This window comes from Mauremys reevesii, linkage group 4 (assembly GCF_016161935.1).
Source record: "Mauremys reevesii isolate NIE-2019 linkage group 4, ASM1616193v1, whole genome shotgun sequence".
Lineage (NCBI taxonomy): Eukaryota > Metazoa > Chordata > Testudines > Geoemydidae > Mauremys > Mauremys reevesii.
This window is the reverse complement of record NC_052626.1, coordinates 87,962,362-87,984,178: the sequence shown is the minus strand read 5'-3', so window position 1 is coordinate 87,984,178 and position 21,817 is coordinate 87,962,362. Positions and strand designations below refer to the sequence as shown.

Sequence of the window (21,817 nt, the reverse complement as noted above, 5' to 3'; positions counted from 1 at the left end):
TGTGAAAATACAGTGGCCTCTATCAGCCATGTTTTTACCCCCAAAATTGGCCTTAAAAATATTGTTTCTGAAGAGATCAGAAGAGAAGAATTTAGTTATAATGCAGCAGGATGCTTGTTTTGTTCAGTCTGAACAATAGGAGGGGACTCCATGTTACCTTAATAAATGAGTAAAACCAGTTAAATATAAAGCATAAAAATCAAAGTATTAAAAAGAAAATAGTTACCACAATACCTGAAAGGCATCCTTATGTTCATTCTTTCTGCATATTTGCACAACGTATCCCATGGACAGTGAATTTTAACAAACATTATGTCGGTGCTCGTAATAGCTGGCTGCAATGGATGATAAAATAAATATATATTAACAGTTGAGTACCATGTGGCAGCCTGGTTTCTGAAAACATGCCTATGGGCCAACTTCTGCTTTCAGAGGTGTGTGCTTTGCTCCCACTAAAGTCTATGGTATCATCTAGAGTCCTAAGTAAAGAATAGTACATGATAATATGTGCACTGCAGTTGCAATGAGATAGAGAGATGAGAACAATCAAAGACATCTTCCAGTCTATTCCACTGACCATACAGACTGCTATTTATTAGTGTTTTATATTTATAGTCTTATTATGTATGTCTTTAAAGATAGGGCTTCCATCACTGCCTTTGGAACACTATTCCACAGAACGATAGATAGATAGATTTTTTTTTAAATCCATCCTTACACTCTTGTACCATTCTTGGGGTGAAATTCTGAACACAATGAAGTCAATAGGAGTTTTGCATTGACTTCAATGGAGTCAAGATTTCACCCTATGTGCTAGCCTTTTTACATGTATTATAAATTATAAGCAACAAGTAAGCAATATAATAAAACAGAAAATTCAAAAGCCATACGTTACATGATGTCCCATATGAAATATTCATTATGTAATTAAACACACTCAATGTTACTATTTTTGGAGTCTGCAGAGTTCCCAGAAACATGCAGTGTTTTAGTATGAAAGTTTTCACATCTAAAGTGTTCTTCAAAGTAGGGCATACTTTTTTTTTTTTTAACATTATCTTGTTGCTCACAGTCATTGAGAGAACTTCATTTTAGGTGCATTTCAAATTTCATTTTCAAAATTGCAATATAGTGGTACTTGAAAGACTGAAGTCGCCTTCCATTTCTTCTGAATCAGACTGTCTGAGCCTACTCCAGGGGCTCAGTATGATCAACGGAAGTCATTGTGATTCATTTTCCTAGAGGAAGTGACTCAGTTTTATGAACTGTTTCTGAGACAGGCAGAAGAAAGTTAGTGTAACTTACTTTCTCAAAGCACTTAGAATAACCTAGTAACCATTCATAAGGGGCTTTAGGACAAGGCTCTACTCCATATCTCTGGGAGCCAACAGCAGTAGGAGGTGGTTTTCTTCAGCTTTCTGCCGGAGTGAGTAAATGAAAAATTTAAATCCCTCCCCCACGACTATTCTGGATTGGCATCACAGAGGCTATGATGGGTGGCTCCCACTTGAAGAAACCAGTGTGGGGAATGGATCTACCAGCTGCCCAAGGATGGTGTCAGCAGGCCATAGGTCCTTCTTCCCAAGATGACAAGCCTAAGTAGGGGAGATGGGTGCGGTAACAAGGGTATAGTCTGGTGCTGGGCCTGCTAAGGGAAGACAACAAATATCATGTCTGTTTTGTGCCTTTCTAGATTTCAATTTTCCCCCAAATCATAATCAGTACTGTAGAATTACATCTAATTTGCTGAATTTACTGATTTGCAAAATCTTCTCAAGGATCTTGAGCATTGTATGATGAACAAATAAATATCCAAACCACAAGATCTAGTAGTAATGGTGACTTTAATTGGAAGAGTAATATGGCAAAACGCAAAATTTCCAATAAGTTCTTGGAATGTATTGGGGAAAATGTTTTGTTTTAGATTGCAGAGGGGTGAAGCCATTTTACACTGATTTGAAGGTTAAAGGCAATTTGGGTGAGAGTGATTATGATAGATTTCATGCATCTGACGAAGTGAGTATTCACCCACGAAAGCTTATGCTCCAATATGTCTATAAGGTGCCACCGGACTCTGTCGCTTTTTACATGATAGATTTCATGATTCTAAGGAAATGAAGGAGTGTGAGCAGCAGAATAAGAACAACGGACTTCACAAAAAGACAAACTCAGAAGACTTGTAGGTAATGTCCCATGGGAAGAAATCTCAAGAGATAAAGGAGTTCAGGAGAGCTGGCAATTTCTCAAGAGATAATATTAAATGCACAACTACAAACTATTCTGATGCAAAGGAAAGATAGGAAGAATAATAAGATGCCAGTATGGCTCCATCAGGAGCATTTTAATGATCTGAAAATCAAAAAGGAATCCTACAAAAAATGGAAACTGACAAATTGCTAAAGAGGAATATGAAATATACAAGCTTGTATGGACAAAATCAGAAAGAATAAGGTGAAAATGAGCTATAGTAATGGATATAAAAGGCAATAAGAGGTCTTTAGATAGAGAAAGATGAAGGAAAGTGTAGGTTCTCTACTTAGCAGGGAAGAAGAGCTCAAAACATCAAGACAATGAAGGTGCTTAACATCTATTTTGCTTCAGTCTTCACTAAAAAAAGTTAACGGTGCTCATACTCAATGCAATTAATATTAACAATGGGGATGGAATGCAAACCAAAATAGGGAAAGAATATTTAAATAAATGAGATGTATTCAACTTGGCAGGGCCTGATGAAATTTATCCGAAGTACTTAAACAGAAGTCGCTGAAGCAATCTCAGAACTGTTAGCAATTATCTTTGAGAAATGATGGAAGATGGGTGAGGTCCCAGAAGACTGGTGAAGGGCAAAAGTAGTACCAATCTTTAAAATGGGGAACAAAGAGGACCTAGGAATTATAGACCAGTCAGCCTAGCTTCAATACCTGAAAATATACTCGAGAAAATCATCAATGTGAAAGGACCTAGAGCATAATAAAGTTACAAGGCATAGACAATATGGATTTGTCAAGAACAAATCATAGAATATCAGGGGTGGAAGGGACCTCAGGAGATCATCTAGTCCAACCCCCCTGCTCAAAGCAGGACAAATCCCCAGACAGCTTTTATTTTTTACCCCACTTCTCTAAATGGTCCTCTCAAGGATTTGAACTCACAATCCTGGTTTTAGTAAACCAATGCTCAAATCACTGAGCTATCCCTCCTCCCCAACCTAATTTTCTTCTTTGACAGGGTCTGTGGCCTAGTGGATGAAGGAAGCAGTAAATGTGACATTGATTTTAGTAAAGCTTTTGATACAGACCTACATACACAAACTAAGGAAATGTGGTCTAGATGAAATTCTGCAAGGTGGGTGCAGAAGTGGTTGAAAGACCATACACACAGAGGTTCACTGTCAAACTGGGAGATCTTATCTAGTGTGGTTCCACAGGGGTCAGTCCTGCGTGTGGTGCTATTAAATATTTTCATTCATGACTTGGATAATGGAGTGGAGAGCATGGCTTATAAAATCTGCAGATGACAGCAAGGGGGAGGGTTGCAAGCACTTTGGAGGTGAAGATTAGAATCTAAAATGACTGACAAATTCGAGAGTTGGTTTGAAATCAACAAGATGAAATTCAATAAAGTAAAAAGTACTTCACTTTAGGAAGGGGAAAAAAATCAAATATACAACTACAAAATGGAGAATGACTGGCTAGGTGGTAGTACTGCTGAAAAGGATCTGGGCATTACAGTGGATCACAAATTGAATGAGAGTCAACAATGTGATGCGATTGTGAAAAAGGCTATTTACTGGAGTGCATTAACACAAGTGCTATGAATAGTACATGGGAGCTAACTCTCCTGCTGGTGTCCTGGGAATTTGCTCTTTTCCAGCCCCCGGAGCACCCCCTGCTGGCCCTGTGCCCCTCCCAGACCCCAGTGCCCTTTACCCTGGGGCTGCCCCATGGCAATACCCCACCCAGTCTCTATGGGTCTCCCCTCTCTGGGAAACCCCCAACCCTCTAATCCCCACCTTGCCTCAGTCTGGGCTACTGCCAGTCATCACTAAGCCCCCGTTCCCTGGGTAGACTGCAGTGTAAAAGCCAGTGTAAAAGCCATAGGCAAGGGGGTTCAGACCTGTTGCCTTCCTCTGCCTCCCAGTACCTCCATGGGCCTTGGACCAGGCCCTGCAGCCTGGGGAGTTGCAGGGCTGGGGAGAGCCAGAGGAGCAGGGGAGCTGCAGGCTGGCTTCACTCCCAGTACCCTTTCTGCAGGCAGTCAGGCCCTGCTCCCTCCCAGACTGGAGAGTGTTTTCAGGGCCTCTGGCTCACAGCCTTTTATACAGGCCAGCTGTAGCCTGACTAAGCCAGCCACAGCTGTGGCTGCTTTCCAATCAGCCCAGCCTTTCCCTTGCCACAGTCACAGTTTACTTGGTCCTGCTTTGGCTCAGGGGGCTGGACTCGATGACTTTGAGGGCCTTCCCATCACTACCTTTCTATTTTCTTATTATTACTGCTTCCTACATTGCTCCTTCCCGGTCAATATTTCAATTTCAGATCGTTTTCCTCCAGATGTATTCACTTGCATTTTTATAGATCAAACATTTTGGTGGGTTGAGTCTTTTCTTCCAAGAAATGGACCTTCCAAGGTCCATTCTTAAACATTTGGGGGAAGATTTTCAAAGGCCCAACAGGCAGTTAGATGCGAAACTAACATTAAAAGTCAATAGCAGCTAGGCACCTCATTCCACATCTTTGGATTTTTATTTTATTTTAAAATTCATATTTTTAAACAATTTTTTAAAATAAATGTAACAAGAAGAAGTTTGGATTCATAAATGAGATGTTTATTTTTTTCTGTTTTAACCCCCACCTGCAGTTTAACTCCAGAAAACTTTCCAGCTGGTTTCTGATTACTTTTTAAATCAATGCAATATCTCTGGAGAGAAACTAATATTAAAGTAATTGGCAATGTAGCAGGTGGTAAATCATTTTGAGTATACATTTTTATTACTGTTCTTTCTGTTAGCAATCTTCTTTGTTTTAATACCTGCCTTTCATCCTCCTTCCCTCTCAGTCCTCTTTACAAGTTTTAACTGAGAGTAGGAACTGAAAATGGTCTATCACTACAGACAACTGGATTTTGAAAGCCTGTTAATACACTCAAAGGATAAAATTAAGCCCCTGGTTAAAGCAGGTACAACTCTTAATGCAGTTAACAGGAGTTGTACCCATTTATGCCAGTGATTAATTTGACAATGAGACTTTACATAAGGAATGTAAATAATGAAATGTAAATAAATTCATTTATCATATTCACTCTGCTGGACATTTCCTCAGAACTAATTAAAACAGCAAGGAAAAGATCATCATCAGTGGATTTATACAGATGAACACAAGAAGTCACCTATGCACTGGAACTGGTGTAACACCTACTGTAGATTTTTGGTAGTAGTTTCTGCCTCGGTTATTTCAGAGTACTGGTCAGGAATGGGCAGTGAGGGTTTGTCAATCAGGACATGACAATGGTTTGCTATGGTGTATGGATGGATGGGGGATCATTTTTACTACTACCTATTTCATTTTGTTTTCAAGTGAAAGGATTATAAAATCTTATGCTGATTTTTTTAAATATACACTTAGGACCTGATCTTGCACCACTGAGTGAGAATAAGACCTGAGAATACCTCAGGTCTGAGTGTCTCATGCAAGCAGCAAGAAGGACATTAGAAGTAATTCCATCAACCCTCCTTCATAGTTAACATGCTTTGTCTCTTTATCCCTCCTCACTTCTTTCTCCTTGTTTTAACAAGCTTCTCAGTACCAGTACTCTGAATAAAATTCATCCCAAGACAATCAAGTTGCAGAAGGCTCCGAACACAATGGCAAAGTAGAACATCCTCTGTTTGGGAGGAAGACTGCTGTGAAGTTGGCATATATGGGACTCTCACCCCTCCAATGCCAGCCAGGGCCAATGCAACCATTTAGGCGACCTAGGCGGTCACCTAGGGTGCTGGGATTTGGGGGGCACCATTTTCTTCGGCAGCGACCATGGCAGCCGGATCTTCGGCCACCCTGGTCGCCGCCGGTATTTAGTCGGAGGGAGTTGGGGCAGGAGAGCACGGGGAGGGCCGCCTGCAGCAAGTAAGGAGGGGGCAGCAAGCAGGGGAACTCCCCGCCCAGCTCACCCCTGCCCCGCCTCCCCCAATCACCTTAGGTGCCGCAAGCCTGGGAGGCGGGAGAAGTGAAGCACCTCTGTCATGCTCGGGGTGCTCGTGCGTGGAGTAGGGGTGAGGTGGGGCGGGGGTGCCTCGGGGTGGAGTGTGGGGGGTGGGGAGCTGCTGCAAGGGGGGCGCCTCAGGGTGGAGAGGGGAAGCTGCCGTGGGGGGGGGGAACCTCAGGGCGGGGGCGCAAGGTGGAAGTTTTGCCTAAGGTGCAAAACATTCTTGCACCAGCCCTGATGCCAGCTCTATATCATTCAGCATAAAAAGGGGATCTGGATATCCCAGAGAGTCCAGTGAATCTGACAAAAAGAGATCAGAACCACTATTCCACTGCAGGGAGCCAGAAGAGTTGATATAAAGGGATTAGCTACAGAGATGCCCTACACTGCCTGTTACTTGGTGGTGAATTCCTATCCAGTCTTAGCATGTTGTGGAAAGGATTGAATTTCATCCACTATGCTGACAAACCGCTTCCAATTTATAAATATTGGCAGAAGTCACTTATCAGTGGACATGATCTGCAGTTCTTACTCACTGAAAACTACCATGCTGAAGCCAAAGAGCATTTTGCCTGAGGATAGATAGTTGGGTCCATGACAATATTTCTTACACATATCTAAAAGGAAATGCTACTTTTATTCTATAATTCTTGAAGGAATATTAATCATTTCAACGCTTAACCTTTAAGACAGACAAGATAGGTGAGGTAATATCTTTCATTGGACCAACTTCCGTGGTTGGAGAAGACAAGTTTTTGAGCTTATATAGAGCTCTTCTTCAGGTCTAGTTAAGCTTGAAAGCTTGATTTGTTTCCCCCCATCACCCAATAAAAGATATTATCTTTCCCACCTTGTTCCTCTAATATCCTGGGACCAACTCATGTGGCTACAACAACACTGCAAACAACCTTTAAAACACAGATAATAGGGAGAAAATGTTATCTACATAATACTGGAAGGGCACAATAATATATGCTTTTAACTATACAGTCTTTGCGTGGCAGCTTGCAAGGTGTCATATTAAGGGGACTGAAAAAATAAAGTGAATTTAAGAATAAATACATTACAATTAAAAAGATTTACAGTTTTGTTTTAAGTCATTTTACAGACTTATGTTGCTTTGCATGATTTTTCTCTTTCAAAATGATTGTTTTGCATCTAAACTTGTCAAATTTAAACAATATTTTGTTAAGAGAATGAACTGATATTCAAATTAAATTCTGAATTTAGAAAGCTTTAATTTTCTAAAATATTGATTGTTAATAGACTTTTGGGGATAATGGTTCTGTTTTGAAAATATCAGACATTTTCAGATTTTTTTTCTGTTTTGCTAGATTGGATCAAAATAGTAACAACAATATTAAATACAATAATTTCAAAATTAGCTAATTTAATTGTCAAATTAGCCGAGATTGTGTGTAGATATGTGCAAGAATGACTTGAAAGAGTCTAACAACTTTGTTTAAGTAAGACCTTATTCTGGTCTCCATTTAACTGGTGTAAATCAGGAGTAATTCCACTGAATGCAATGGAAGTACAAGTGAGAGGAGAATAAAGTGCAGAGCCTGCTTCTGAATTGAGTCTGTACATAAATATTCCTGCTCTATAATCTATAATTCAAAAACCAGAACACATTTTCCTAGCAGGATTTCTGACTTATTTTGAGCTATTACTGCTATCAGAGTATTTGTATTGGGGGTTGTGTTGGGGACCCCCAAGCGCGCGCCCGCCGCAGCCCCGTCCGCTCCCGGGCCCCCCGTCCCCTCCTCCTCGGCTCTTGGCATCCTCCGGCATTCTGGGAGGAGCTGGGCGCCGCGGTGCGGGCGGCGCACAGGTCACGGGCCGCGGACGGCCGGCGGGGCGCACGCCGCTGCGCGAGCGAGCTCGGCGGAGGCGAACCGGGGACCGGCCGGCGAGTCATGCGGCGGGCAGTCCGGCTCCCCGGCCCGGTGACCTGCGCGCAGGCATGCGCGGCGGAGCTCCCACGAGCCAAATGACGCCCTCCCCAGGATGCCGCCCCAAGCGGGCGCTTGGCCCGCTGGTGCCTAGAGCCGCCCCTGGTTGGGGAAACATTATAGCAGCGGATAAACATCCTATTTTATCTTACTGCTATCCTTGGCCCAACAAAGCCACCAATTCATCATACTGTTAAAATAGTTCTGGGGGAATCAGATGGGACTTAACCTCATCATCTCAGAGTAGAGTAGATCTCATAGAGTAGTGGGTGGTAAATGGTTTTCTCCTCCCTTAAAAAATTTCAAACATTTACCCTTTCAAAGTTTCTCATGAAAAAACAGAGATAGACATTCCATCACCCCAGAAGAGCCAATACCTGGTGGTGAAGAAACTTAGCTGGATGCTGGGATCCATATTCAGGTCCCTGATCTGAATCAGTAAAAGAAAATTGGGAAGGAACTCTTTTTTGAGTCTATCAATGCTGTTTGGACTGACTAGTGGGTGGACTTCAGTTTTTACCTCACAGTGCTCCCATCTGTGCCAGCTGGAAGAGTGAGAAAGAAAACTAAGTAGATAGAGCCCAACTGACCACTGTACTACTCCATACATCAGTTCATCGCCACTGATTTAAATGGAATAATGCTAACATAAACAAGATCAACATAGTGGTGAATCTGTCCCTTTCTGATTTAGATGGTAACATATCGCACTAAAATCCTGGTCAGCACTTATAATTTTGAAAGTCTGTTTGTAATAAATTAGGAATATTCTTAACATTTAATAGTTTATCACAGTAATTTACAGGTCATCTCAGAATAAATATATACTAGAAGACATACCTCTCTTTCTAACATTAAGCCCTCTGCCCTCAGGTTCTTTTCAAAAGTGTTTCTTTTTTCTATTTGTAGACTTGACTTTTTATAGACCAAGATGTAATCAATGCGCTTTTTACCATCTTTGAAGAAGAGGCCTGATGATGCTATGGCATTCATCTCATTCTGAAAAACAAATACAATTGGTTACAAACAGGATTATACATTTAAAAAAATGTAAAAATTAAACAAATACTGCATAGTGCAAGGCATGTGCTCATTGAATTGCATGTGAAGGGGTAATTGGAAGGGCAGGCATGGACAAACCTGACAACTGTTCTCCAGAATCTCAGGTTTAATTATAACACACATTTTAGCTATTACATTTGCAAAGAAAACCTTCAAGCATGAAATGAGTAACAGATGCCTGCATCTACCAGAGTTTTCAGAAAACCTGAAATAGCAGCTCTGAATTATGAAGTTCCCCACCCGCACCATTCATTTAAACAGATACTACTTCTGATGCACACAATTATTTCACTGCTTATCACATCATTTAAGAAAGGAGAAGAGAGGATGTGCCAATGACAAAGTTCTTCACAAGCATTTCCCAAAGTGTAGGAAGCAAATAGGACAGAAACATGCATAAATCAAGATGTGTAGGCCTTTAACACCACATAGCAGGTGGAAGAAAAGATTGGTTTCTTTCTTCTGAATAAGGACTCAATTTTCAAATGTTTGGGAAACACTGACATTGTGTAATAAAGACTGATTGGCAAACACATAATATCAAAGACATGGCAGAAACACTCACTTTAGGGATAGCCTACACTGGCAATGCTAAAGTGCTGCCATTGCAATGCTTTAACATGGCTTGTGTGGTCACGGTGCTCTAAAAAAAACACACCTCAATAAGGGACACAGCTCCCAGTGCTGGGGCACTGTTTACACTGGCGCTTTACAGCGCTGCAACTTGCTGCCCTCATGGGGGTGTTTTTTCACACTCCTGTGCGAGAAAGTTGCAGCACTGTTAGTTGACTCAAACCCAGTGACAACCTTATTCACTCTTTTTCCCAACAATAAAGATACTTTATTCTTTCAAAGAGCCAGGGGAAAAAGACAAAGAATGGTAACAATTGCAAGAAACATTGTCATTTTAGGACCCTATAATGCAAACACTGAGAGATGTGAATAACCATATGCACAAGCGTAGGAACATGGGGAAAATTACTCTAAGTGTTTGCAAGAATGAGCCCAAATTTGTGAAAATTACAGGGTTATTTTCCCTGTCTTCTGGGGAGCATTATGATGGTATGCCTCTGAAAAGTCAGGCTAGAATCTCATCTTAGTTACACTGATGGAAGTCTGGAAAAACACTAACAAAAGCAGAATTGGGACTGTAGTTTCCCATAGAATTTTGGAACAGCTGATGGTGAGTAAAGTTGTATTTGGGGTACAATTACAGCAGTGGATAAACATCATATTTTATCTTCCTCAAAAAAGAATAAAAACCATCTGCTGTAAAGAGCCACCATTGCTTTACTAGTCTCCATGCGAGGGTTTGGTTTAAGTGTTTTTATTTGTAATTTTCAAGTCTTTCATAACTTCCTCCTTTTATGATTATACCCTGATCCCACTATAAGGAACTTGGCTTTTCAGGCCACCACTGGAAGTCATTTTTTTTATTTTTATATTTTATTTCCCTCAGGAAGGATAGCCTTTTCTGGTGTCACACCGGATGCTCTGAAAGCTAGAAATCTAACAATGAAGCCACCCACAAAATCCTCTGGGAAAAAAGGAACATGGATTTGAATACACACATATGGAGTTCACCACCCCTCAAACAAGAGAGTTTCAGCTTGACCACTCCACTGCAAAAGTAAGATATGCTGTACCAGCATCACACGTGGCCAAAACCCCACTTCTGTTTTAATGTGCATTGGCATACAGGAGATTTTCTTGATACGTTCACATGATTCAAGTAATTTAGGTTATTAATTGTTGGCAGAGGCGGCTCTAGGAATTTTGCCGCCCCAAGCATGGCAGGCAGGCTGCCTTCCGTGGCTTGCCTGCGGACGGTCCGCAGAAGCCGCAGGACCAGCGGACCCTCCGCAGGCATGCCGCCGAAGGCAGCCTGCCTGCCGCCCTCGCAGCGCTGGCAGAGCGCCCCCCACAGCTTGCCGCCCCAAGCACGCACTTGATGTGCTGGGGCCTGGAGTTGCCCCGATTGTGGGAATTACAGTACTTGAAGTTGTGTGTGTATTTCTGTCAACTTTCTCTTATGATAAATAGAAATACTAGTTTCATTAGGCTCTGCAGCACTGCAAGTATCCCTTCAAAATACCTGGTAAAATCTTCTAATACCATATACCACCATCTTAAGTAGTTCTGGATCCCTGAAAAGCCATTTACAGAATCCAGTAGGTTACAAAATAACAACCACCACCTCCCAAAAGCACAAAAGTAGCAGACAGAGAGAGAGTAAAGCAGTGGTTCTCAAACTTTTGTACTGGTAACCCCTTTCACATAGCAAACCTCTGAGTGTGACCCCCCCTTATAACTTTTTAATATATTTAACACCATTATAAATGCTGGAGGCAAACTGGGTTTGGGTTGGAAGCTGACAACTCACGACCCCCATGTAATAACCTCACGACCCCCTGAGGGGTCGCTTTACTTCCCTGGAGTAAAGGTTTTGGAGAATTACAAAATTTTGAATCTTGCTACAACATTTATTTTGTTTGTTATAATATTTTTCATACATGGTTCTAAATTCTACAGTGGACTTATTGTCTAATATAGTAAAAAGAGTGCTAGGAGACCTGAAATGAACCACATCTCACCCTGCTGTATGTTCAGTACTGTGGGTTCTGTTTTAAAACTTACATATTTCACATACAATAAAAACGTTGCTTTCATAAAAAATAACCTCTCCACTGTGCTGTTACTGAGACATAATCCATTGTTTAACTACTGATCTTTATCAGTACTGATGTAAACTCAACTGCTTAAATGCTTTTCTGAACTCATGGATTGCTGTTAAGCACAAAAGGTTTATGCAACTGCAGAACTGATTATCTATAAAAGGACACCATAGAAAGGGTAAGTTATATGTCTGATCCAACCATTGGATTAAGAGATGAACCAGAACTGACCCGCCCCCCCAAAACGTTCATGGTTCAGATAAAACAAACTTGATACTAAATATCTCTTGGTTTGCAAAAACTAAAAGTAGCAAATGAGGTGTTTTTGCAAACCAAAAATCAAAAGTCTTTTTTAGTCCATGTGAAGCAACCTGAGAGCATCTTCTCATTTAGCACTGTTATTTAAATTAGGCATTGCTCTTCAAATCTAGGTTTCATGTTGGAAGTCATCTCTTGCCCTGAACAGCTGGTGATGGTGTCATGTTTTCCTTTCATAGTTCAAATTTTTCAAAATCACACACAAACGGGCTCTGGGAGATGTTCAATATATTAACATCTTTGGACCATATGGAAATTTGAAGTGTAGTTGTAGTCAGAAAGAGTAACAGTAAAAACCATCATTATATTTCTCAACATATACATACTGCAAGATTAACTCCTGTATAACAAGGTGTAGCAAAGTTGCTGCCCCAACGCACCCTCTCCTGGCTGGATATGGCATCACAGCCCCCTTGCCTCAGTTCTCTCCCACTGTCCTTTGCCCTACTCAATATGTAGGACTGTCCTGACCCTCCAGCCAGACTACTTTACAGAGTTCCGTCCCTTCTGGGGACAGAATCCTTAACCAAAGTTCAACAAAAATGTATGGAAAACCAAACATTCAGCCCAGCTGGGCTCAGCTGACAGCCACTTTGTAACAGGCATACCTCTGCTGCACTAGATGGTCCTCTTGTCTAGCCACAGGCTTCTCTGCCTCAGTCAACCCCACAGCCCAGTGGCTGAGAACACTCCTTTCCTCACTCAGGGGGTCAAGCAAGCTATAACTCCTTAGGTCCCTGTCTCAAGTCAGGCTTCCACCTTATCCCTGGAGAAGACTGGCTGCTTTTCTCTAATTCTCAGCTGTTTTACGCTGCTTCCCAGAGAGAGGGACCTTTTTCCCACCTCTCCCCTGGGTCTCCACTCTCCATCTGGGCTCACCCAGTTCTTTATGGAAAAAATCTCTCTTCCCCCCCCCCCCCAAGCTAGGCTTTATCTCTGGCCCATCCTCCAGGTGCAAACAGGGTGATTAATTGGCTTCTCAAATCCATAGTAATCCTTTCATGGAATGTGTGGGTAAACATCCTATCAGAAAGGGACCATTTAAGATTTATTCATCACTTAAAACTCAGTGGAGCCCTGTTTTAAAGTGAGTTTCTGGCCTTCATTTGTTAGTCTCTAAGGTGCCACAAGTACTCCTGTTCTTTCTGCATATACAGACTAACATGGCTGCTACTCTGAAAAAAGAAAAGTTTGAAAGCATGAACTTTACAGACTCAAAAACTGGAAAGCAAATAAAAAGAATCCTAAACTCAGTGTTTTTTTTTTGTTTGTTTTTTTTAAATCAGATTTTTAAGCCAAGCCCATGATTTTTGGGCCTGGCTCATGGTGTTGATGATTCTGAGAAAAACAACTGTTATCCTTCCAAAGCTGAAACTTTGGGTGATTGGAAGGGGCAGAGAGCTGTCTCTTTGACTTCCCTGTAATCATGCCTATGTTAATTACTTAAATAGGTACTGAAAAAATGCATGTACATGCATATTGACTATAGTATATTATATATAGTTTTGTTTCCTCCACTATAACAACCCTGCCTTTTGCCTGATTGAGTAACATAAGGCCAAATTCTGCAACTTCTTGTTTGAACAGTACTTTACTTTGTGAGCATTCCCCATGATTTCCATGGCATCAGTGGGACTCCTCATAAAGTAAGGTACTATTTGTAATGGACTCAGGACCATTGGGAGTATTATAAAATAATTTCAGAGGTACTGCTTGCAAAGTAAGGTACTACACTCAACATGAGTTACAATGGCAGAATCAGTCAAATAGGAATTAAAAAAGACCTTTAACTGAGTACACTTTATACTGGGGTGAGCAAACTACGGCCCCAGGGACCGCATCTGGCCCTTCAGAAATTTTAATCTGGTCCTTGAGCTCCCACCAGGGAGCAGGGTCCGGAGCTTGCCCTGCTCTGGCACTCCAGCCGGGGAGTGGGGTTGGGGGCTTGCCCCACTCCGTGCAGCTCCTGGAAGCAGCAGCATGTCTCCCCTCTGGCTCTTATGCATACGGACAGCCAGGGGGCTCCACACGCTGCCCCTTCCCCAAGCGCCGCCCCCACAGCTCCCATTGGTCAGGAACCATGGCCAATGGAAGATGCAGGGGCGGCACCTGCGGACGGGGGGCATGCAGAGGAGCCAAGGTGGCACATGTTGCTGCTTCTAGGAGCTGCTTGAGGCAAGCCCAGAGCTTGCACCCCTGACCCCCTTCTGCACCCCACTCCACACCCCAGTCCTTATCCCCCTCCTGCCCCCCAAACCCCTCAGTCCCAGCCTGGAGGACTCTCCTGCACCCCAACGCCTCATCCCCAGCCCCACCCCAGAGCCCTCACCCCCCAGCCGGAGCCCTTACCCCGTCCTGCATCCCAAGCTCCAATTTTGTGAGCATGCATGGCCCGCCATACAATTTCCATACCAAGATGTGGTCCTCGGGCCAAAAATTTTGCCCACCCCTGTTTTATACAGTAAGCTATACAAGTTGAAAGCTATATAGGAGCTACTTAGTTGTACTAGACATTAAAATGTGTACAGCAGAATTCAGAGGAATAGGAGAAAATTAGTGCTGCTCTTGACCTAACAGAAACAAGAGACACTTTCTGGTGCTGACCCAATGAGTATTGAGAGGAAAAAAACAAGCTAAATCTCAGAAAGCATAATCTGAACTAGATTAATGTGTCTTTAATTTGTTTTTGTTTTTTTTAAATGTGGTTCAGAACATATCTAAAGTAAATCACACACATCTCTTAGGATATTTTTAAAATTTATTTTGCAATCATACTACTACTAAAACCATGGGAAAAAAGTGACAAGGCCAACCGAAAAAGAATAGATTACATAATTAACAGAGTCATCTTCCTATGAGAGAGCAAAATGCTGGACTACAAAATAATGAAGACTAATGTGAGGACATATAGGTAATATTATTGTCATACATTAAAACAAAACCAGCTAATAAGATAGGCTTCCGTTTTTGTCTAGCTTTTCATTTCCTCCATCTTTCTAGCCTCTTTTTTTTTTAAATACACACACAAGATTAGGTTACATTGAAATTAAAATAGTTGATTTGTACATTGTATAAACAAAAATATTGATACAAAATCTGTACTGAAAAATAATGTTCCCTATTTTTTTATTGCTGCTTTATCGTTCTGTATAGCCTGTTATTTTTATTTAGCATCTGCACTGCAAAAATATATAGAAGTCACAGTAGGGATTAGGGCTATGTTGTTACAAGAGACTGTCACTGCCTTGAGTTTAGGTTATTTTTCCCTCCATTGCTAAAAACTATGTATATTAGAGCCAAATTCTGGCTAGAGCACTGAACATGTAGTGTACAGTAAGTTTAGCAGAGAAGCTACGTAGCATTAAAAGGACAACTGTTGCAAAGTAAGCTGGTACTTTATATTAAGTGATGAACTTAAAAAGCAATAGACAATTTCTGGTCAACCAAACCTTCCAAACCATGGAATGCATAATAAGTAAGGCTACGATTTTGTCACAGAGGGCGTGGAAGTCACGGAATCTGTGACTTCCAGACACCTTTGTGACTTCAGCCCACAGCAGCCGGGAGTTGCGAGGGGCCCCCTGGGTATGCTGAGGCACCGTGGGTGGTGTGGGGACCTCACAGCTAAGCTCCCCATTTTGTCATGGATATTTTTAGTAAAAGTCAGCGACAGGTCATGAGTGTCCATTAATTTTTTTTTATTGCTCGTCATCTGTCACCGACTTTTACTAAAAATATCCATGACAAAATCTTAGCGTTAATAAATGACATTGTTTAGCTGCAAAATGGAGTGTGGTTTATACAAAGATGGACAAGGCACACATAAAGAAGAACATATATATTCTTGCTCATATACAACGAGTCATATATAATATACATACCATTAAAATAAGATCTACCCTGCCCGAACCCAAGATGACAAATAATAATGCCTATTTATTAAATAGGACTTTTCATCAGTAGATCTCAAAGTGCTTCAAATCTTTTAATACATTTATACTCAAAATATTCTATCCCGTGAATTGCTATTATACCCATTCTACAGCCAGGGAATTGAGGCACAGAGAAACTAAATGATTTGCCTAAGGTGACATAGGAAGTCCATGGCAGAGCAGGGAATTGAACTGGATCTCCCGTTTCATAAGACAGTGCCCTAATCACTCAATCATCCTTCCTGTTCAGGAGCTGGAATAAGTGACACACCCAGTACACTTAAATTATGGAATGTTATAAATAGCCCTGGCAGAGAGGTGTGATTAGTGGGAAGAGTGAAGGTGACTTAAGTGAAAGATAAATGCCATCCACCTGCATCAATGGGTGAAGGAACTTGATGGGGCTTACAGTGAAAGGGGGACAGCCCCAGCAGCAAGGGAGGCAGGCACTTGCCAAAGGACAATAGGTAGCTCCTCCTACTGGAGTAATCTGGCACCTATTGGCCAGCTGGGAGAAAGTGGTGTTGATTGGCCAGCATTCCCCAGCCCCAGGTGCAGGGGCCATGTTGAGCCTCTTTAGGCTCCATTCCAGCAGCCCATCCTACCCACCAGAATGAGGAACAGGAACCAGGCTAGAGAGATAGTTTGGGTCTACCCAATTTCCTATTTAAGGGGTCAGGAAGGATTTTTTTCCTCCCAGGGGCCAATTGACAGAAGACCAGGGAGTTTTTTTCCTTCCTCACAGCATCTTCAAGACACAATGGGGTTACGTGGAAATGTGCCTAATATCTAACTGAGGTACTGGGGTGGTGTAGTTTATTTGTCACAACTTGTGGCTGGTTTGCAGTTCAGTTAAGAGAACAAAATGAACAGTTCCCAGAGGAAAAAGACCTGGGATTTTGGTGATGGGCCTTAGGCTCATGTGATAGGGTGGGAACTTGGGGTCCTTGCGGGCCAAGTTCCCCATCCCGCTGCAATCTCTGTTCCCCTCATGGGGCAGGGGGAAGATTGATAGAGCTCAGAGAACTGAGTCCTGGGAGGTAGGCTGAAGACAGCCTACCCCAAGTTTATAAGGTAGGAGCCCTGTAACTCCCACACTGGAACCAATTAATTTTCTGGTATAGAATAGTATGGGTGAGTAGCACCCTGCCCTGTTTTAAAGTTTAATAAAAGTTCCCACCTGCCACTTAATTCCATGCATGTGTCTGTCCTGATTTTGCTGCTCTGTCCACATCAAAAGTAAGTATCACATGGATATCACCAGTGTATACAGTATGCGTTGTGAAGATACACACAGGTACATACACAAAAACATATATACATGCTATATTAACACTGCATCTTTCAGTCAGCAGCTTTGCCTCATCTTTTGCAAATGAACCATTACTTTCACATCTCAAATAAAGCATAGTCCAACAGCTGATACGGTGCAATACATTCACCATACACTGCAGTATCTTGGACGCCTAACAGTATACCAGATGGTGTTAACTCAAAACAATGTTATATCATAATACCAGGGGGGATTAGTTGCAACTGAAGTATGTAGCATTATATAATACCACCTCACTCTTACATAGTGATTTTTAATCAGTAGATCTCAAACCACTTCCAATCTTTAATGTATTTATTCTCACAGCAGCCCTGTGAGGTAAGAAGTAAAGTGAGATTATGATGCAAACTGTTTGGATTTTAGTTTGACGACAGTTATACATTCTTAATGTGTTTCAATTTTCTATGCATCATGGCTGAATGCATTAAAAATGAAATGAAAAATCAATGATTATGACAGTATATTAAGTTCCATTTCCAAATTCCATATAGACAAACCTATATAAATTGGTTTTGTCTCAAACCTATAGAATCACTTAGACTCCTTGGACACCAACTTCAGTAATCTTAGAATCAGACCCTAACCAGGATATTTACTCCTCCTGTTCTGTGGTGTTACTACATAGCGTTAAACAGCTGCTAATTTTCCACCATGTAAGCAGCCTCACCATTTAGCTGAGCTGCAATCTTTTAAAAGATCAAAATAAATGAATACATTTCAGAAGGGTAAAGTGAATACATAATGACATAATACATAGATATACTACAGGCATGAGTTTTGGATGACTGCATCACTCATTAATGGCAAAACCATGAGTAATTATGCAGGTGATCGCAAAGGAATGCGGATATAACCTTTATACTACGCTTCACACACATTTTCTTTATATGGCACCTGCTGTGTTGCCCATGAAAAGAGTATTTTAGAATTTTAATTTTTTTAAATCCAGACCATTTTTATTATCCCTCTGATTATAGAGCTAAGGCTCTGCCCTTCTTTGTGAAGTGCTTTGAAACCTATTCTTTAAAGATGCTGTATAAGAGCTAAGAATAATGTATTAAGGCATGCAAGGCAGCCTCGCTTCCTACACGCAACTCATTTTTCAAAATTTGAACACTACCTTTCAATAGTCATGACTGAATAATTATACTTATTGACTAAGGGCTAGGCTTCTAAGTGCCTAAGAGTATATCTACACAGCAATGAAACACCTACGTCTCGAGCCCAGGTTCTGGTAACCAGGGCCGTCTCCAGCGTTTCTGCCGCCCCCAGCGGCCAAAAAAAAAAAAAAGCCAGGATTGGCGGCACTTTGGCGCCAGCTCTACCGCCGATGCTTCATTCTTTGGCGGAAGGTCCTTCCCTCCGAGAGGGACAGAGGGACCTGCTGCTGAATTGCCGACGAAGAGCTGGATGTGCTGCCCCTCTCTGTTGGCCGCCCCAAGCACCTGCTTGCTGCGCTGGTTCCTGGAGCTGGCCCTGCTGGTAATCTTCCCCTCACAGGATCCCAGAGCTCAGGCTCCAGCCCAAGCCTGAATAATTACACTGCAATTTTACAGCCCCAAAGCCTGAGCCCTGTGAGCCCAAGTCAGCTCTCATGGGCCTGCCACAGGTGGATAATTGCTGTGTAAACATACCCTCAGTGCACTCAGGCCCCAAAACACTACATGTAGTAGTATAAATGTACTGAATTATTTACCTCATTTCTTTCTTCACTATGACATTGATGGTATTTTTATTAACAATCCACAAACCATTTAGAACAGGGGATTGTCTAGTAGTGACTTTGCCATTCAGTTTTTGTCTTGTAGTTACATAATGCTTAGGTATATGCTGGAAATCCCATCCCTGGAGATGCTTAACACGAAGCTGCACAAAGCACTAGAAAATATATTGTAGGCAATAACTTTGCATTGGCAGGGGGATTGGCAAAGTTACCTACACTAGTCACACTTAAAGCTTGCCAATAATATTTCCTCAGTATTTTCAATGCAGTATTGCCAATTCCAAGCATTAAAAAAATATGGGTAAATTCCCTAAACTTATGAGATTGGTTTATCAATTATGGAATTAAAAAAATATGCATGGGATTCTTTTTATTTGGACTTCTGTTGTTGGAATGCTTAAGGAGTCAAGATAAAATTGGGAGAGTTGGTAACACTACCCCATGATATTTCCAGTAGTTTGTATAAATAAAACTACAGAAACTGAAGTTCTGTATATATATAAGGGAAATCAGACAAGTTTTAAGGGAGCAATCACTATAGCAGGATTTTTCTCTACTACTATCTGCTTTTACTATTTAAACGTCTTTACTAGAGATAGATTCAACATAAGAATGGCCGTACTGGGTCAGACCAAAGGTCCATCTAGCCCAGTATCCTGTCTACTGACAGTGGCCAATGCCAGGTTCTCCAGAGGGAGTCAACCTAACAGGTAATGATCAAGTGATCTCTCTCCTCCCATCCATCTCCACCCTCTGACAAACAGAGGCTAGGGACACCATTCCTTACCCATCCTGGCTAATAGCCATTAATGAACTTAACATACATGAATTTATCCAGTTCTCTTTTAAACGCTGTTATAGTCCTAGCCTTCACAACCTCCTCAGGCAAGGAGTTCCACAAGTTGACTGTGTGCTGCATGATGAAGAACTTCCTTTTATTTCTTTTAAACCTGCTGGCTATTAATTTCATTTGGTGACCCCTAGTTCTTGTATTATGGGAATAAGTAAACTACTTTTCCTTATCTACTTTCACCACATCACTCATGATTTTATATACCTTGATCATATCCCCCGCCTTAGTCTCCTCTTTTCCAAGCTGAAAAGTCCTAGCCTCTCTAATCTCTCCTCATATGGGACCCTCTCCAAACCCTTAATCATTTTAGTTGCCCTTCTCTGAACCTTTTCTAGTGCCAGTATATCTTTTTGGAGAAGAGACCACATTTGTACGCAATATTCAAGATGTGGGCATACCATCGATTTATATAAGGGCAATAATATATTCTCCTTCTTATTCTCTATTCTCTTTTTAATGATTCCTAACATCCTGTTTGCTTTTTTGACTGCCTCTGAACACTGCATGGACATCTTCAGAGAATTATCCATGATGACTCCAAGATCTTTTTCCTGATTAATTGTAGCTAAATTAGCCCCATCATATTGTATGTATAGTTGGGGTTATTTTTTCCAATGTGCATTACTTTACATTTATCCACATTAAATTTCATTTGCCATTTTTGTTGCCCAATCACTTAGCTTTGTGAGATCTTTTTGAAGTTCTTCACAGTCTGCTTTGGTCTTAACTATCTTGAGCCGTTTAGTATCATCTGCAAACTTTGCCACCTCACTTTTTACCCCTTTCTCCAGATCATTTATGAATAAGTTGAATAGGATTGGTTCTAGGACTGACCCTTGGGGAACACCACTAGTTACCCCTCTCCATTTTGAGAATTTACCATTAATTCCTACCCTTTGTTCCCTGTCTTTTAACCAGTTCTCAATCCATAAAAGGACCTTCCCTTTTATCCCATGACAACTTAATTTATGTAAGAGCCTTTGGTAAGGGACCTTGTCAAAGGCTTTCTGGAAATCTAAGTACACTATGTCCACTGGATCCCCCTTGTCCACATGTTTGTTGACCCCTTCAAAGAACTCTAATAGATTAGTAAGACACGATTTCCCTTTACAGAAACCATATTGACTTTTGCCCAACAATTTATATTCTATGTGCCTGACAATTTTATTCTTTACTATTGTTTCGACTATTTGCCCGGTACCGACGTTAGACTTACTGGTCTGTAATTGCCGGGATCACCTCTAGAGCCCTTTTAAAGTATTGGCTTTACATTAGCTATCTTCCAGTCATTGGGTACAGAGGCCGATTTAAAGGACAGGTTACAAACCCTAGTTAATAGTTCCGTAATTTCACTTTTGAGTTCTTTCAGAACTCTTGGGTGAATGCCATCCGGTCCCGGTGACTTGTTAATGTTAAGTTTATCAATTAATTCCAAAACCTCTAGTGACACTTCAATCTGTGACTATTCCTCAGATTTGTCACCTACAAAAGCCGGCTCAGGTTTGGGAATCTCACTAACATCCTCAGCCGCGAAGACTGAAGCAAAGAATCCAGTTAGTTTCTCCGCAATGGCTTTATTGTCTTTAAGCGCTCCTTCTGTATCTCGATCGAGGAATCCCACTGATTGTTAAGCAGGCTTCCTGCTTCTGATGTACTTAAACATTTTGTTATTACATTTTTGAGTTTTTGGCTAGCCATTCTTCAAACTCCTCTTTGGCTTTTCTTATTACATTTTTACACTTAATTTGGCAGTGTTTATGCTCCT

General features: G+C 41.4%; 1 protein-coding gene and 1 long non-coding RNA gene across 14 annotated transcripts in view; one reads left to right on the top strand and one right to left on the bottom strand.

The window, feature by feature from the left end:
* ANO3 (anoctamin 3) overlaps nt 1-21,817 on the bottom strand; it is a 421,744-nt gene that overhangs the window by 89,200 nt on the left and 310,727 nt on the right. For all 9 annotated transcript variants that reach the window (XM_039536552.1, XM_039536545.1, XM_039536546.1 and 6 more), the window contains 2 exons: nt 8,997-9,155; nt 235-335 (listed from right to left, as the gene is read on the bottom strand). In XM_039536552.1, the coding sequence (XP_039392486.1) occupies nt 235-335; nt 8,997-9,155 (260 nt within the window). The remainder of the gene's footprint in view (nt 1-234; nt 336-8,996; nt 9,156-21,817) is intronic.
* LOC120404292 overlaps nt 1-21,817 on the top strand; it is a 96,052-nt gene that overhangs the window by 13,497 nt on the left and 60,738 nt on the right. For all 5 annotated transcript variants that reach the window (XR_005597916.1, XR_005597917.1, XR_005597915.1 and 2 more), the window contains one exon: nt 10,678-10,848. This is a non-coding gene — a long non-coding RNA (uncharacterized LOC120404292). The remainder of the gene's footprint in view (nt 1-10,677; nt 10,849-21,817) is intronic.